The sequence below is a fragment of the Oncorhynchus keta genome, chromosome 26, assembly GCF_023373465.1.
Source record: "Oncorhynchus keta strain PuntledgeMale-10-30-2019 chromosome 26, Oket_V2, whole genome shotgun sequence".
Classification (NCBI taxonomy): Eukaryota; Metazoa; Chordata; class Actinopteri; order Salmoniformes; family Salmonidae; genus Oncorhynchus; species Oncorhynchus keta.
In genome coordinates, this window is record NC_068446.1 from 41,508,014 (window position 1) to 41,524,693 (window position 16,680).

The 16,680-nt window shown below is 43.9% G+C and overlaps 1 protein-coding gene across 1 annotated transcript in view; it reads right to left on the reverse strand.

Annotated features, from left to right (window-relative positions):
* Nucleotides 1-2,527: 2,527 nt before the first annotated feature.
* LOC118378457 (dual oxidase 2) overlaps nucleotides 2,528-16,680 on the reverse strand; it is a 50,970-nt gene continuing 36,817 nt past the window's right edge. Inside the window, 12 exon segments of the mRNA XM_052481119.1 lie at nucleotides 2,528-3,050; nucleotides 3,790-3,918; nucleotides 4,852-5,007; nucleotides 5,741-5,899; nucleotides 6,504-6,736; nucleotides 7,097-7,250; nucleotides 8,845-8,972; nucleotides 11,419-11,468; nucleotides 12,505-12,604; nucleotides 12,884-13,114; nucleotides 14,536-14,714; nucleotides 15,837-16,176. Of these exon segments, the coding sequence (XP_052337079.1) occupies nucleotides 2,928-3,050; nucleotides 3,790-3,918; nucleotides 4,852-5,007; nucleotides 5,741-5,899; nucleotides 6,504-6,736; nucleotides 7,097-7,250; nucleotides 8,845-8,972; nucleotides 11,419-11,468; nucleotides 12,505-12,604; nucleotides 12,884-13,114; nucleotides 14,536-14,714; nucleotides 15,837-16,176 (1,982 nt within the window). The 3' untranslated portion in view covers nucleotides 2,528-2,927.

Here is a 16,680-nt window from a genome sequence, read left to right on the forward strand (position 1 = left end):
AGACCTATGCTCTAACCACTAGGCTACCTGCTGGTTACGAGACCTACGCTCTAACCACTAGGCTACCTGCTGGTTACGAGACCTACGCTCTAACCACTAGGCTACCTGCTGGTTACTAGACCTACGCTCTAACCACTAGGCTACCTGCTGGTTACGAGACCTACGCTCTAACCACTAGGCTACCTGCTGGTTACGAGACCTACGCTCTAACCACTAGGCTACCTGCTGGTTACGAGACCTACGCTCTAACCACTAGGCTACCTGCTGGTTACTAGACCTACGCTCTAACCACTAGGCTACCTGCTGGTTACGAGACCTACGCTCTAACCACTAGGCTACCTGCTGGTTACTAGACCTACGCTCTAACCACTAGGCTACCTGCTGGTTACGAGACCTACGCTCTAACCACTAGGCTACCTGCTGGTTACGAGACCTACGCTCTAACCACTAGGCTACCTGCTGGTTACTAGACCTACGCTCTAACCACTAGGCTACCTGCTGGTTACGAGACCTACGCTCTAACCACTAGGCTACCTGCTGGTTACGAGACCTACGCTCTAACCACTAGGCTACCTGCTGGTTACTAGACCTACGCTCTAACCACTAGGCTACCTGCTGGTTACGAGACCTACGCTCTAACCACTAGGCTACCTGCTGGTTACTAGACCTACGCTCTAACCACTAGGCTACCTGCTGGTTACGAGACCTACGCTCTAACCACTAGGCTACCTGCTGGTTACGAGACCTACGCTCTAACCACTAGGCTACCTGCTGGTTACTAGACCTACGCTCTAACCACTAGGCTACCTGCTGGTTACGAGACCTACGCTCTAACCACTAGGCTACCTGCTGGTTACGAGACCTACGCTCTAACCACTAGGCTACCTGCTGGTTACGAGACCTACGCTCTAACCACTAGGCTACCTGCTGGTTACGAGACCTACGCTCTAACCACTAGGCTACCTGCTGGTTACGAGACCTACGCTCTAACCACTAGGCTACCTGCTGGTTACGAGACCTACGCTCTAACCACTAGGCTACCTACTGGTTACGAGACCTACGCTCTAACCACTAGGCTACCTGCTGGTTACGAGACCTACGCTCTAACCACTAGGCTACCTGCTGGTTACTAGACCTACGCTCTAACCACTAGGCTACCTGCTGGTTACGAGACCTACGCTCTAACCACTAGGCTACCTGCTGGTTACGAGACCTGCGCTCTAACCACTAGGCTACCTGCTGGTTACGAGACCTACGCTCTAACCACTAGGCTACCTGCTGGTTACGAGACCTACGCTCTAACCACTAGGCTACCTGCTGGTTACGAGACCTACGCTCTAACCACTAGGCTACCTCCCGCCTTTGTTTGAAGCGCCGTCACAATGAAAACGTTTTTAAATCAACTTGTCTCAGCAGCTATTTACAACGTATTTGATGCAACGAAAAGAGTAAAAAAGGGCTTATTTTGTTGATTTTACAGATACAGGCTTGGCTAGATTGTAGTCACGGTGCGCCTGCATACGGTAAACGCGTTTTAATGATGCGATATCACCGATTGATGTTGGGAAAATAGTTGTCAAAATGAATAATGGTTTTAAATGCCTTTAAATAGCTCGGGCAGGAAAAATATTTCCCTAAAATGAAGGCGACTGATTATTTCTCAGTATCTACTCGCAAGCTTCTCATTGAAAGCCTAAAGAGCTACCATTCATACCGGTTTCTGCCCAGGTGCAACCTTTGGTAGGTTGATGGAAGGTATCTACTCGCAAGCTTCTCATTGAAAGCCTAAAGAGCTACCATTCATACCGGTTTCTGCCCAGGTGCAACCTTTGGTAGGTTGATGGAAGGTATCTACTCGCAAGCTTCTCATTGAAAGCCTAAAGAGCTACCATTCATACCGGTTTCTGCCCAGGTGCAACCTTTGGTAGGTTGATGGAAGGTATCTACTCGCAAGCTTCTCATTGAAAGCCTGAAGAGCTACCATTCATACCGGTTTCTGCCCAGGTGCAACCTTTGGTAGGTTGATGGAAGGTATCTACTCGCAAGCTTCTCATTGAAAGCCTAAAGAGCTACCATTCATACCGGTTTCTGCCCAGGTGCAACCTTTGGTAGGTTGATGGAAGGTATCTACTCGCAAGCTTCTCATTGAAAGCCTAAAGAGCTACCATTCATACCGGTTTCTGCCCAGGTGCAACCTTTGGTAGGTTGATGGAAGGTATCTACTCGCAAGCTTCTCATTGAAAGCCTAAAGAGCTACCATTCATACCGGTTTCTGCCCAGATGCAACCTTTGGTAGGTTGATGGAAGGCTACTCTGAGTGAAGAGGTTGTGATACAGCAAAGCCGAGACAATGCCTGGGTCGTGCTCATCATGGCTCTGACAGGCGAAGTGTAAATGATACCATGATTGTGCACGTTGCTCAATTGATATATCAATCATGGTATCATTTTCACTTCGCCTGTGTGTGTGTAACAACACCGTAGGACATGAAAACAACAATACAAAATGTAACAACAGCACAACAAAATGGATTTTTTAAAAAAATAACATTTATTTTTTTGCAGGTGCCTTTGTCATTTTATACACCGGGGGTGCAACAAGTGCTTTCTAACAGTGACAGCAGGAGCAACCAACATTATCAAGTGGTCAAAACCGTTCATCTTCAGGTTCAAAAAATGCAATCTGTTAATTATCACATCATATATAAAATGGACATATCTATTTAATACAGACTAGCTCATAACATTGCTAATCATTGAAAATGACAAATATTACGTAAAAGCAGTAGACAGTATTTTATTTTTTATTTTAATGAATTTACAAGTCGTAAAATCTAGTCTGAAGGACTCATAAACGGTTCTTTCTTCATTGTTATTATTGTTGTTATTCAGCACAGTAGTAAGTGGTGTACTATGGGTATTCCCCAGTTAGAAGTTCTCATAGTGATGTATGAAATGTGTTTGGTCTCTCTTGTTCATCTGTTGGCAGGCCTTCTCTACGTTCTTAGTGAGACCAGGAGGACCACAGCTGAACACACCAATCTTACCCACCTAGAGAGAGAGAGAGAGAGAGAGAGAGAGAGAGAGAGAGAGACAGAGAGAGAGAGAGAGAGAGAGAGAGAGAGAGAGAGACAGAGAGAGAGAGAGAGAGAGAGAGAGAGAGAGAGAGAGAGAGAGAGAGAGAGTAATTCTGTAAGACCAGTTCCAATGTATGAGTATCTGTTTATCATGGTAGATTACTAACTGCAGAGGTTGTAATCGCTGCCAAAAGGTGCTTCAACAAAGTACTGAGTTAAAGGGTCTGAATACTCATGTAAATGTATTATTTTTAATACATTTGCAAATATTTCTAAAAATCCTTTTTTTTGCTTTGTCATTATGGGGTATTGTGTGTAGATTGATGAAGGATGAAAAAAAAAAACAATTTCATCCATTTCTGAATTAAGGCTTTTAACGTAAACAAAATATGGAAAAAGTGAGGTCTGAATATTTTCCATATGTGCTGTATATAGCATTTCCGGAGAAGTTTGTGCTGTATTAGCTAATGTCTATGGACAAGTAATACTGATAGATACTATGATAACAGATGATAGCAATATAATAACCACTATAAAGTACAAACAGGTCTGGCATCAGGTTTTTACGCAGCATGGCGCTGATGGATGTGTCTATGTAACTGACCTCAGAGTGCTGACCTCCTGTAATGAGCTGAAGGAGACAAAGGACACACACACACATACATGCCACACACACATACACACACACATACAATGTAGTAGCAGTAACTAACCTCAGGGTGCACCTCCTGCAGAGAGCTGAAGAAGGAGGCAAATGGTGGACGACCAAAGTGGGTCACAGATCGCAGGCCGGTGAACAGGCTCCGATTCCACACCTTCTGGAAGTGACGCTCACACACGTACTGACCAGACACATCAGGACATCCCACTTTAGTACCACATACTACATTTACTGTTGTTAAAAATGTACAGTCCTAAATTCCTCAAGTCCTAACATTTTAAAGTCCTAAAGTCTTAAAGTCACAAAATCACCAAGTCCTAAAGTCTTAGTTACCAAGTCCTAAAGTCTTAGTCACCAAGTCCTAAAGTCTTAGTCACCAAGTCCTAAAGTCTTAGTTACCAAGTCCTATAGTCTTAGTTACCAAGTCCTAAAGTCTCAGTTACCAAGTCCTAAAGTCTCAGTTACCAAGTCCTAAAGTCTTAGTCACCAAGTCCTAACGTCTTAGTCACCAAGTCCTAAAGTCTTAGTTACCAAGTCCTAAAGTCTTAGTTACTAAGTCCTAAAGTCTTAAGGTCCTAAAGTCTTAAAATCTTAAGGTCCTAAAGCCGTAAGGTCCTAAAGTCTTAAAGTCGTAAAGTCCTAAAGTTGTAAGGTCCTAAAGTCCTAAAGTCGTAAGGTCCTAAAGTCCTAAAGTCTTAAGGTCCTAAAGTCTTAAAGTCTTAAGGTCTTAAAGTCCGAAAGTCTTAAGGTCCTAAAGTCCTAAAGTCGTAAGGTCCTAAAGTCCTAAAGTCTTAAGGTCCTAAAGTCTTAAAGTCTTAAGGTCTTAAAGTCCGAAAGTCTTAAGGTCCTAAAGTCCTAAAGTCGTAAGGTCCTAAAGTCCTAAAGTCGTAAGGTCCTAAAGTCTTAAGGTCCTAAAGTGCAAGCTCTGCCCTCCTGGTACATAATAGAAGCTACAACTAAACCAGGCAATGTATCTACACTGTTGTACTCTAATCCTGTGACATTTTCAAGCACTTCTAGGGCCAGTTTTCCAGACCCAGATTAAGCCTAGCACTGGGTTGAGAATGTGGGCTTTTAATCTACGTCCAGGAAACCGTTTGTTGGTTGTTCTCACCAGCATGGTGGTTCGCAGGTCAAACTTCTCCGCCAGCTGTGTGATGTAGATGTGGACAGAGACCAGGCCCAGACTGTCCTGCTCCTCCACCTTCCGGATGATGTCAGACACCCACTCAAACTGACGCTGAGTCCGCGTCACCCAGATAAAGTATATCTGCAGACGGACAGGATATTCCCCCCGGGCAAAGCCAAAGGTTAGGCATAGGGATTCAGTTTAGGTTAAGGACATAAAGACAGGAGGTATATTTACTTTTATTCTGATACGGGACTGTGTAAATACTGTGTAAATACTGTACATGTAACCATATCTACATGTACATACTACCTCAATCAGCCTGACTAACCGGTGTCTGTATGTAGCCTCGCTACTGTTATACCCTCTCTACTGTATACAGCCTGTCTTTTTACTGTTGTTTTACTTCTTTACTTACCTATTGTTCACATAATACCTTTTTTTGCACTATTGGTTAGAGCCTGTAAGTAAGCATTTCACTGTAAGGTCTACACCTGTTCTATTCGGCGCATGTGACAAATAAACTTTGATTTGGATCACTAGAAGAAGCAGAAGGAGAAGAAGAAGAAGGAGAATAAGAAGAAGCAGAAGAAGCAAAAGAAGAAGAAGAAGCAAAAGAAGAAGAAGAAGAAGAAGAAGAAGAAGAAGAAGAAGAAGAAGAAGAAGAAGAAGCAGAAGGAAGAAGAAGAAGAAGAAGAAGAAGAAGAAGAAGAAGAAGCAGAAGGAGAAGAAGGAGAAGAAGGAGAAGAAGAAGCAGAAGGAGAAGAAGAAGCAGAAGGAGAAGAAGAAGCAGAAGTAGAAGAAGAAGGAGAAGAAGGAGGAGAAGGAGGAGAAGAAGGAGAAGGTTCCTGACATTCTCATTTGTACAGCTTACTTTTTTACACTGTATCTTGAACTTGACTGAGGACTTGAACACCAGGTCCTTGAGGATGGAAGCGAAGGGGGTGACTCCAATCCCTCCTCCCACCAGGACTGACACCTCAAAATTTGTCCACTCCTGGTGGCCCTCCCCAAACGGCCCGTCCAGGTACAGCTGTGGAATGGGAGTGCAAATATGTGATAGAGAAAGCATTGGAAAACAGCAATAATTAATCAACCATCCAACCAACCAGCCACAAGGATGCATGTACACAGACACGCTTGCAGCAGACACGGATGGATGCACAGATGCACACTCACAGACCCCCAACCGACACACAGACCCCCACCCTACACACAGACCCCCAACCTACACACAGACCCCCAACCTACACACAGAACCCCCACCCTACACACAGACCCCCAACCTACACACAGACCCCCAACCTACACACAGATCCCCACCCTACACACAGACCCCCAACCTACACACAGACCCCACCCTACACACAGATCCCCACCCTACACACAGACCCCCAACCTACACACAGACCCCCAACCTACACACAGACCCCCCACCCTACACATACACATCCTCCCTCCCTCCATGCCTCCCTCCTTCCCTCCCTCCATGCCTCCCTCTTTCCCTCCCTCCATGCCTCCCTCCTTCCCTCCCTCCATGCCTCCCTCCTTCCCTCCCTCCATGCCTCCCTCCTTCCCTCCCTCCATGCCTCCCTCCTTCCCTCCCTCCATGCCTCCCTCCTTCCCTCCCTCCATGCCTTTGGATATGTTTGCAGTTGTTCCAGGTTGGTGGGGGCGTATGCCTCTCGGAGGTGGCTGGTCCAGGGGCCTATGGCGCGGATGTGAAGGCTGAGGGTCTCCTCGTGTGGAGCTGACGTCAGGGTGAATGGGTGATACTCATCTGTGCCAAGCGCCAGACACGCCACCCTCACCCACTGGCCTGAGCGGTACACAAAGCCCTGGGGACGCTTGAACTCCAGGTATGTCACTTCTATGTTGGGGTGGGGAGAGGTTGAGAGAGAGAGAGAGAGAGAGAGAGAGAGAGAGAGAGAGAGAGAGAGAGAGAGAGAGAGAGAGAGAGAAAATAAGATATAGAGAGAGGTTGAGCGACCAGTAGCACAAGGCAATAGCCAGAGTAGAGGGGAATATAAGGATAGAACTAGAATTAACCCACAAAGAACTGGAATGGGAACTTATCCATCCATCCATCCATCCATCCATCCATCTAATCCACCATCCATCCCCCCTTCCTCACTCCTTCCCTTCCTCCATCCCTCCCTTCCCCCTCCCTCCCACCCACCAACCAACGCACCCTTCCTCCCTTCCTCCCACCCTCTATCCCAGTCCCTACCTGAGGGCAGCAGCGTAGCATTGACCACAGGGATCTCCACCTTCTTCCTGTTGAGGCTGATGAGTTTGTCCAGGAGGAAGAGCAGTCCCGGGGGGATCAGGTAGATGTGGAAACGAGGCTCCTGGAGCAGAGCAAAGCTGCCATGGATGACTGTCTGGTGGGACGAGACATGGCCAAGAGGATCATGTTTAAAATAAACTAGAAACCAGGGGATGAGACATGGCCAAGAGGATCATGTTTTAATCAACTAGAAACCAGGGGAGGAGACATGGCCAAGAGGATCATGTTTAAAATAAACTAGAAACCAGGGGAGGAGACATGGCCAAGAGGATCATGTTTTAATCAATTAGAAACCAGGGGATGAGACATGGCCAAGAGGATCATGTTTTAATCAACTAGAAACCAGGGGATGAGACATGGCCAAGAGGATCATGTTTTAATCAACTAGAAACCAGGGGATGAGACATGGCCAAGAGGATCATGTTTTAATCAACTAGAAACCAGGGGATGAGACATGGCCAAGAGGATCATGTTTAAAATAAACTAGAAACCAGGGGAGGAGACATGGCCAAGAGGATCATGTTTTAATCAATTAGAAACCAGGGGAGGAGACATGGCCAAGAGGATCATGTTTTAATCAATTAGAAACCAGGGGATGAGACATGGCCAAGAGGATCATGTTTTAATCAACTAGAAACCAGGGGATGAGACATGGCCAAGAGGATCATGTTTTAATCAACTAGAAACCAGGGGATGAGACATGGCCAAGAGGATCATGTTTAAAATAAACTAGAAACCAGGGGATGAGACATGGCCAAGAGGATCATGTTTTAATCAACTAGAAACCAGGGGATGAGACATGGCCAAGAGGATCATGTTTTAAATAAACTAGAAACCAGGGGATGAGACATGGCCAAGAGGATCATGTTTTAAATAAACTAGAAACCAGGGGATGAGACATGGCCAAGAGGATCATGTTTTAATCAATTAGAAACCAGGGGAGGAGACATGGCCAAGAGGATCATGTTTTAATCAATTAGAAACCAGGGGAGGAGACATGGCCAAGAGGATCATGTTTTAAATAAACTAGAAACCAGGGGAGGAGACATGGCCAAGAGGATCATGTTTTAAATAAACTAGAAACCAGGGGGGGAGACATGGCCAAGAGGATCATGTTTTAAATAAACTAGAAACCAGGGGAGGAGACATGACCAAGAGGATCATGTTTTAAATAAACTAGAAACCAGGGGAGGAAAGGGCCAAGAGGAAATTTACTTCATGTTCTCCCTACAGGGACCAGCATTTACATTCAATCCAACCTAAATACATCCTTCCGGCTGTATGTGTGTATTTTTAAAGTTATATAGCTTACAAACTTGATTGCTGACATGGAAAACATTATTAAACTATTATTATTATTATACATTAAACTATATCAACAATGGAATAATGAAACAAAGAGCAAAAATATAGTTTTTGGGTGGAATTTAGTAGGTAATGAATGAGGGGAACAAGGCTCCTTCACCTACTGACTAATTGACACTCTCCTAGACCACTTATCGAGTTCCAGGTCACGGAGGATTCGAGGAGAGGACGGTCTTTTCATGCAAATGAGAATCTCCCTGTGTTCACCGTGGTTCAACGTTATGGCAAGCCCCTTCGGTTAACCAGCAACTACTATAGTAATACTCATCTGTATATGTTGTACAAGGTATACGTATATGAATATAATGTATCTCTGTGCTCACCAGAATGTAGACGACCACATAGAGGTAGTGTGTGAGCCAGAAACCCCGGAAGCTGATTCGTCGGAAGTACTGAGTGGCAAAGACGTACATAAACGCAAAGATGAAGAGAAGCAGGATCCCCGTTAATCCTGCAGTAACATTAGAGAGAGAGAGACACACGTGAGAGTAACGTTAGAGACACGTTAGAGAGAGAGACACACGTGAGAGTAACGTTAGAGACACGTTAGAGAGAGAGACACGTTAGAGTAACATTAGAGAGAGAGAGACACACGTGAGAGTAACGTTAGAGACACGTTAGAGAGAGACACACGTGAGAGTAACATTAGAGACACGTTAGAGTAACATTAGAGAGAGACACGTTAGAGAAACAGAGAGAGAGAGACGTTAGAGAGACATTAGAGAGGGAGACACGTTAGAGAGAGAGACACGTTAGAGAAACATTAGAGAGAGACACGTTAGAGAGACATTAGAGAGAGACACGTTAGAGACACGTTAGAGAAACATTAGAGAGAGACACGTTAGAGAGAGAGACGTTAGAGAGAGAGACATGTTAGAGACACGTTAGAGACACGTTAGAGACACGTTAGAGAGAGAGATGTTAGAGAGAGAGACACGTTAGAGACACGTTAGAGACACGTTAGAGACACGTTAGAGAGAGAGAGACGTTAGAGAGAGACACGTTAGAGAGAGAGACGTTTGAGAAACATTAGAGAGAGAGAGACGTTAGAGAAACATTAGAGAGAGACACGTTAGAGAAACATTAGAGAGAGACACGTTAGAGAGAGACACGTTAGAGAGAGACACGTCAGAGAGACACGTTAGAGAGAGACACGTTAGAGTAACATTAGAGAGAGACACGTTAGAGAAACATTAGAGAGAGAGACACGTTAGAGAGACATTAGAGAGAGACACGTTAGAGACACGTTAGAGAGAGAGACACGTTAGAGAAACATTAGAGAGAGAGACACGTTAGAGAGACATTAGAGAGAGAGACACGTTAGAGAGACATTAGAGAGAGACACGTTAGAGAGACAGAGAGAGACACGTTAGAGACACATTAGAGAGAGACACGTTAGAGAGAGACACGTTAGAGAGAGAGACACGTTAGAGAGACAGAGAGAGACACGTTAGAGACACGTTAGAGAGAGAGACACGTTAGAGAGACAGAGAGAGACACGTTAGAGAGACAGAGAGAGACACGTTAGAGAGACAGAGAGAGACACGTTAGAGACACGTTAGAGAGAGAGACACGTTAGAGAGACAGAGAGAGACACGTTAGAGAGACAGAGAGAGACACGTTAGAGACACGTTAGAGTAACATTAGAGAGAGAGACACGTTAGAGAGAGAGACACGTTAGAGAGAGACGTTAGAGACACGTTAGAGACACGTTAGAGAGAGAGACGTTAGAGACACGTTAGAGAGAGACACGTTAGAGAGAGAGACACGTTAGACTAACATTAGAGAGAGACACGTTAGAGAGAGAGACACGTTAGAGACACATTAGAGAGAGACACGTTAGAGAGAGAGACACGTTAGAGACACATTAGAGAGAGACACGTTAGAGTAACATTAGAGAGAGACACGTTAGAGACACATTAGAGAGAGACACGTTAGAGACACGTTAGAGACACGTTAGAGAGACATTAGAGAGAGACACATCAGAGACACGTTAGAGAGAGAGAGACACGTTAGAGAGAGAGACACGTTAGAGTAACATTAGAGAGAGACACGTTAGGGTAACATTAGAGAGAGAGACACGTTAGAGACACGTTAGAGAGAGAGACACGTTAGAGAGAGAGACACGTTAGAGACACGTTAGAGAGAGAGACACGTTAGAGAGAGAGACACGTTAGAGAGTCAGAGAGAGACACGTTAGAGAACATTAGAGGAGGGACACGTTAGAGAGAGAGACACGTTAGAGTAACATTAGAGGAGGGACACGTTAGAGAGAGAGACACGTTAGAGAGAGAGACGTTAGAGACACGTTAGAGAGAGACACGTTAGAGAGAGACACGTTAGAGAAACATTAGAGAGAGACACGTTAGAGAAACACGTTAGAGAGAGAGACGTTAGAGTAACATTAGAGAGAGACACGTTAGAGACACGTTAGAGAGAGACACATTAGAGAGAGAAACGTTAGAGTAACATTAGAGAGAGACACATTAGAGACACGTTAGAGAGAGAGAGACACGTTAGAGACACGTTAGAGTAACATTAGAGAGAGACACGTTAGAGTAACATTAGAGAGAGACACGTTAGAGACACGTTAGAGAGAGAGAGACACGTTAGAGACACGTTAGAGAGAGACACATTAGAGTAACGTTACAGAGACACGTTAGAGACACGTTAGAGTAACGTTAGAGACACGTACAAGCATTGAGCTACTGTAATATTCAGCAATAACATAAAGTAGCTCTTTATCGTCCATATTCTGGGACTAAAGCAAACCCAGTGGGCAAAACTGGTTGCATTGGCGTCATTATAACTAGAAACGGGTAGAAATGACATAATTATGACATCAACTCGTTTTGCCCAGTTTTGACCGGTGGGAAAGGTTTGTAATTCTGTCCTACCTGGAACACTCTGAAAGAACCACCACGACCATTTCAACGGCATCTCAGACCTGCAAATGGTCAAAACACAGTAAATAGTCAACACAGTAAATAGTCAACACAGTAAATAGTCAACACAGTAAATAGTCAACACGGTAAATAGTCAACACAGTAAATAGTCAACACAGTAAATAGTCAACACAGTAAATAGTCAACATGGTAAATAGTCAACACAGTAAATAGTCAACACAGTAAATAGTCAACACAGTAAATAGTCAACACAGTAAATAGTCAACACAGTAAATAGTCAACACAGTAAATAGTCAACATGGTAAATAGTCAACACAGTAAATAGTCAACACAGTAAATAGTCAACACAGTAAATAGTCAACACAGTAAATAGTCAACATGGTAAATAGTCAACACAGTAAATAGTCAACACAGTAAATAGTCAACACAGTAAATAGTCAACACAGTAAATAGTCAACATGGTAAATAGTCAACACAGTAAATAGTCAACACAGTAAATAGTCAACACAGTAAATAGTCAACACAGTAAATAGTCAACATGGTAAATAGTCAACACAGTAAATAGTCAACACAGTAAATAGTCAACACAGTAAATAGTCAACACAGTAAATAGTCAACACAGTAAATAGTCAACACAGTAAATAGTCAACACAGTAAATAGTCAACACAGTAAATAGTCAACACAGTAAATAGTCAACATGGTAAATAGTCAACACAGTAAATAGTCAACACAGTAAATAGTCAACATGGTAAATAGTCAACACAGTAAATAGTCAACACAGTAAATAGTCAACACAGTAAATAGTCAACACAGTAAATAGTCAACACAGTAAATAGTCAACACAGTAAATAGTCAACATGGTAAATAGTCAACACAGTAAATAGTCAACACAGTAAATAGTCAACATGGTAAATAGTCAACACAGTAAATACTCAACATAGTAAATACTCAACACATAGCAATTCAGATACAAGAGTATGTATGTAAAGAGGTACGCGTGTGAAAAGAGAATCCCCCCAAAATATATTCCCCCAAAATCCTGAAGAATGAAAAAGAATCCAGAATACTGCCATTACCCATTGTTGACTAGGACCTTGGGGAACAGACAGACCAGGATGCTGAGGTCACTGACTGAGAACACGTAGACATTAACCACATGACCCAGAGAATGGACAACTAAAGAGGAGAGGAGAAGAAGAAGGGGTTCATTCAGGAGCAAAACATAACATGAACTGGAAAAACATTGTCAATGTGATACTACAATGAGATGTGGAAAAACTAGGATTCATAAATGTCGGAGATCCCAAAAGTGAAATGATTTAGACAAAGAATATAAATATATTTGTAGGATTTTTACATTGGTAAGTGACTTTTTTTTTCCAATTCCGCCCAGTCAACCCCTCCTTTAGTGTTGATGCCCTAAGAAGTGTCAACCTCTGACGTCTGACCTCTGACCTGTGAGTAAGAGGGCGGACATGGCCATGAAGCGGTGGAAGTCTATAGCGGCGTCGAAGGGGATGTATCGGTTGAGGAAGGTCTCTCGTCCCAGGGTGATGAGGTTACGGCACACCGTCAGCAGCATGTAGGGGTACAGGAAGGAGATGGCCGCCGCCGAACCACGCGACACCAAGATACCCACCACCGACGTCTCCGGCACGCCTGAGGAGTATGCCTGCAAACCATAGTCTAAACACGCAGCTAGGGGTTTGTTTCTGTTAGTCCACAGGCTTTACCTGAATCCCAAATAAGACCCTCAGCCCCCCCGTATTCTCTAGGGCACTACTGTAGATCGGAAGAGATTGGATAAGTGTAATCAAAATGGCAACAAAAAAAGTCAGCCAAACAGAAGGGTAAGTTTAAGTCATCACCATATTGCTTAAACATATCCCATTCTGTTAGATCTACAGGAAGGATTAGGGCTTGATTTGGGATTCAGGGTATATACAAGGCTGACAGAAGACCTTTCTACTCAGATACAGTATAGCTATTGTAATGTAATGAAAAATGTACCTAAGCATTCAGAAGATGCTTTTGTGGGGCAATGGAGTTAAAATTGCATGAGTAATCAACAAAATTAGGAAAATCTCATTAAGTTAAGCATTTGTGTCAACTAAACAATCGTCTCTCGTGATCGCCTTAGCGAGATAAAAAAACTCCCAGCCTTCTTCTTCTCCTTGGCACAGTTTACTCCCAGCCTGGTCTCATATCTGTTTGTACTGTCTTGACAACAAGCATAGGTGTTGGCGAGACATCACAAACATATCTGGGACCAACCAGGCTATCTCAAATTCAAATCAATCAAATGTATATTATAGCAGTTGTAACGAAGTGCCAGCAAACTCCCAAAACAGAAGAACAGAGAAAATAATTGAAAAGAAGACAAGAAGAGAGAAGACAAGACGAGAGAAGACGAGAGAAGACAAGATGAGAGAAGACGAGAGAAGACAAGAGAAGATGAGAGAAGACAATGTAAGACAAGACGGGAGAAGACAAGACAAGACGAGAGAAGACAAGACGAGAGAAGACAAGACGAGAGAAGACAAGAGAAGATAAGAGAAGATGAGAGAAGACAGGAGAAAATAATAGAAAAGAGGACAAGAGAAGACGAGACGAGAGAAGACAAGACAAGAGAAGACAAGACCAGAGAATACAAGAGAAGAAAAGACCAGAGAAGACAAGACAGAAGAAGACAGGAGAAGATGAGAGAAGACAAAAGAGATGATCAGACCAGAAAAGACCAGAGAAGACAAGACTAGAGAAGACAAGAAAAGACAGAAGAAAACAAGAGAAATCAAGAGAAGATGAGAGAAGACAAGAGAAGATGAGAGAAGACAAGAGAAGACAAGAGAAGACAAAAAAGATGATGAGACCAGAAAAGACCAGAGAAGACAAGACTAGAGAAGACAAGAAAAGACAGAAGAAGAAAAGAGAAGACAAGAGAAGATGAGAGAAGACAAGAGAAGATGAGAGGAGACAAGACCAGAGAAGACAAGACCAGAGAAGACAAGAGAAGATAACAGAAGACGAGAGAAGATGAGAGAAGACAAGACCAGAGAAGACAAGAGAAGACGAGAGAAGACAAGAGAAGACGAGAGAAGACAACTTACAGTAGCATCTCTCCAGAGCCAATCCGGCTGTGATGCCATAGACGATAGTGAAGCAAACAATGTGACGACGGTAGTTCTCTACGAAGCGTTTGAATTGCTGGATCTTCTGCTGGACGGGGCTCCTGTTGTAACGCTCCTTCTTAGGCTTCACGTAGACCTGAGGACTCTGGAGGCCCGATCTGCATGGGAGGAGGAGGAAGGAGGAAGTCGTTTGCAGTGGTTTAGATTGAGAAAAGCTTCATTGTCCCAACACACTGTAATTTATTGAACTGAAACCACCAAAAGAAGGTTCAGGCCGCAGCATAATTCACTTCAATGGCATTTATTGCTGAACACATTTAAGAGAAAAAGCGCCTTCAACAAAAGCACTACTGCGACCTTTTAAAAAAAAAATACTTTATGTTACAGCAATGCAGCAATCAATGAATACAATGGATGAGTCAGAGTTAGCAAGAACAATAAAAATAAATTATAAGGATAGTGGGTATAAAAAACAGAACATCCGGGTGAGGTTCAGGCTGGATTCCTCTTCAGGGCAATAATTCAATGTTAAAATGTATTACTGTGCGTTAGTGATATAACAAGGCCACAGGATAGATAGAGTGTAAGTACTGTGCTCCATGGTAAAACCATCGTACCATCATCAATATATTGAAAGGAACTCAGACTCAAGTCTAGTGTTATCTGATAATGGCGTTAAGTAGAGGCTGGTTGCATCACTGGGTGGACAACTCTAGATACCAGACATGAGGTCAACCACAAAGCAAGCAAACTCTCTTTACGCAACCCGAGGTAACCATGGTAAACCCATAACTACTGGTATCACTCTGCTTCACTTCCTTGACACAGAATACTGTACATACAGGTAAGCACAACAACCATTACCACTACTGGTATCGACCTACTTTATAAGGACTTAATGAACTTTATGTAAATAGATTTTTTTTTAAATGATTAGAAAGCCATGTGAGAAAGTCATGAGAAAATCTGTCAATAAAGAAAAGAGAAAAATAATGTCTGGTAGTGACATGAGCAGCGTGAGGTTGGATGTGATCTCTGGTAGTGACATGAGCAGCGTGAGGTTGGATGTGATCTCTGGTAGTGACATGAGCAGCATGAGGTTGGATGTGATCTCTGGTAGTGACATGAGCAGCGTGAGGTTGGATGTGATCTCTGGTAGTGACATGAGCAGCGTGAGGTTGGATGTGATCTCTGGTAGTGACATCAGCAGCGTGAGGTTGGATGTGATCTCTGGTAGTGACATCAGCAGCGTGAGGTTGGATGTGATCTCTGGTAGTGACATGAGCAGCATGAGGTTGGATGTGATCTCTGGTAGTGACATGAGCAGCATGAGGTTGGATGTGATCTCTGGTAGTGACATGAGCAGCATGAGGTTGGATGTGATCTCTGGTAGTGACATGAGCAGCGTGAGGTTGGATGTGATCTCTGGTAGTGACATGAGCAGCGTGAGGTTGGATGTGATCTCTGGTAGTGACATGAGCAGCGTGAGGTTGGATGTGATCTCTGGTAGTGACATGAGCAGCGTGAGGTTGGATGTGATCTCTGGTAGTGACATGAGCAGCATCAGGTTGGATGTGATCTCTGGTAGTGACATGAGCAGCATGAGGTTGGATGTGATCTCTGGTAGTGACATCAGCAGCATGAGGTTGGATGTGATCTCTGGTAGTGACATGAGCAGCGTGAGGTTGGATGTGATCTCTGGTAGTGACATGAGCAGCGTGAGGTTGGATGTGATCTCTGGTAGTGACATGAGCAGCATGAGGTTGGATGTGATCTCTGGTAGTGACATGAGCAGCGTGAGGTTGGATGTGATCTCTGGTAGTGACATCAGCAGCGTGAGGTTGGATGTGATCTCTGGTAGTGACATCAGCAGCGTGAGGTTGGATGTGATCTCTGGTAGTGACATCAGCAGCATCAGGTTGGATGTGATCTCTGGTAGTGACATCAGCAGCATCAGGTTGGATGTGATCTCTGGTAGTGACATGAGCAGCGTGAGGTTGGATGTGATCTCTGGTAGTGACATGAGCAGCGTGAGGTTGGATGTGATCTCTGGTAGTGACATGAGCAGCGTGAGGTTGGATGTGATCTCTGGTAGTGACATCAGCAGCGTGAGGTTGGATGTGA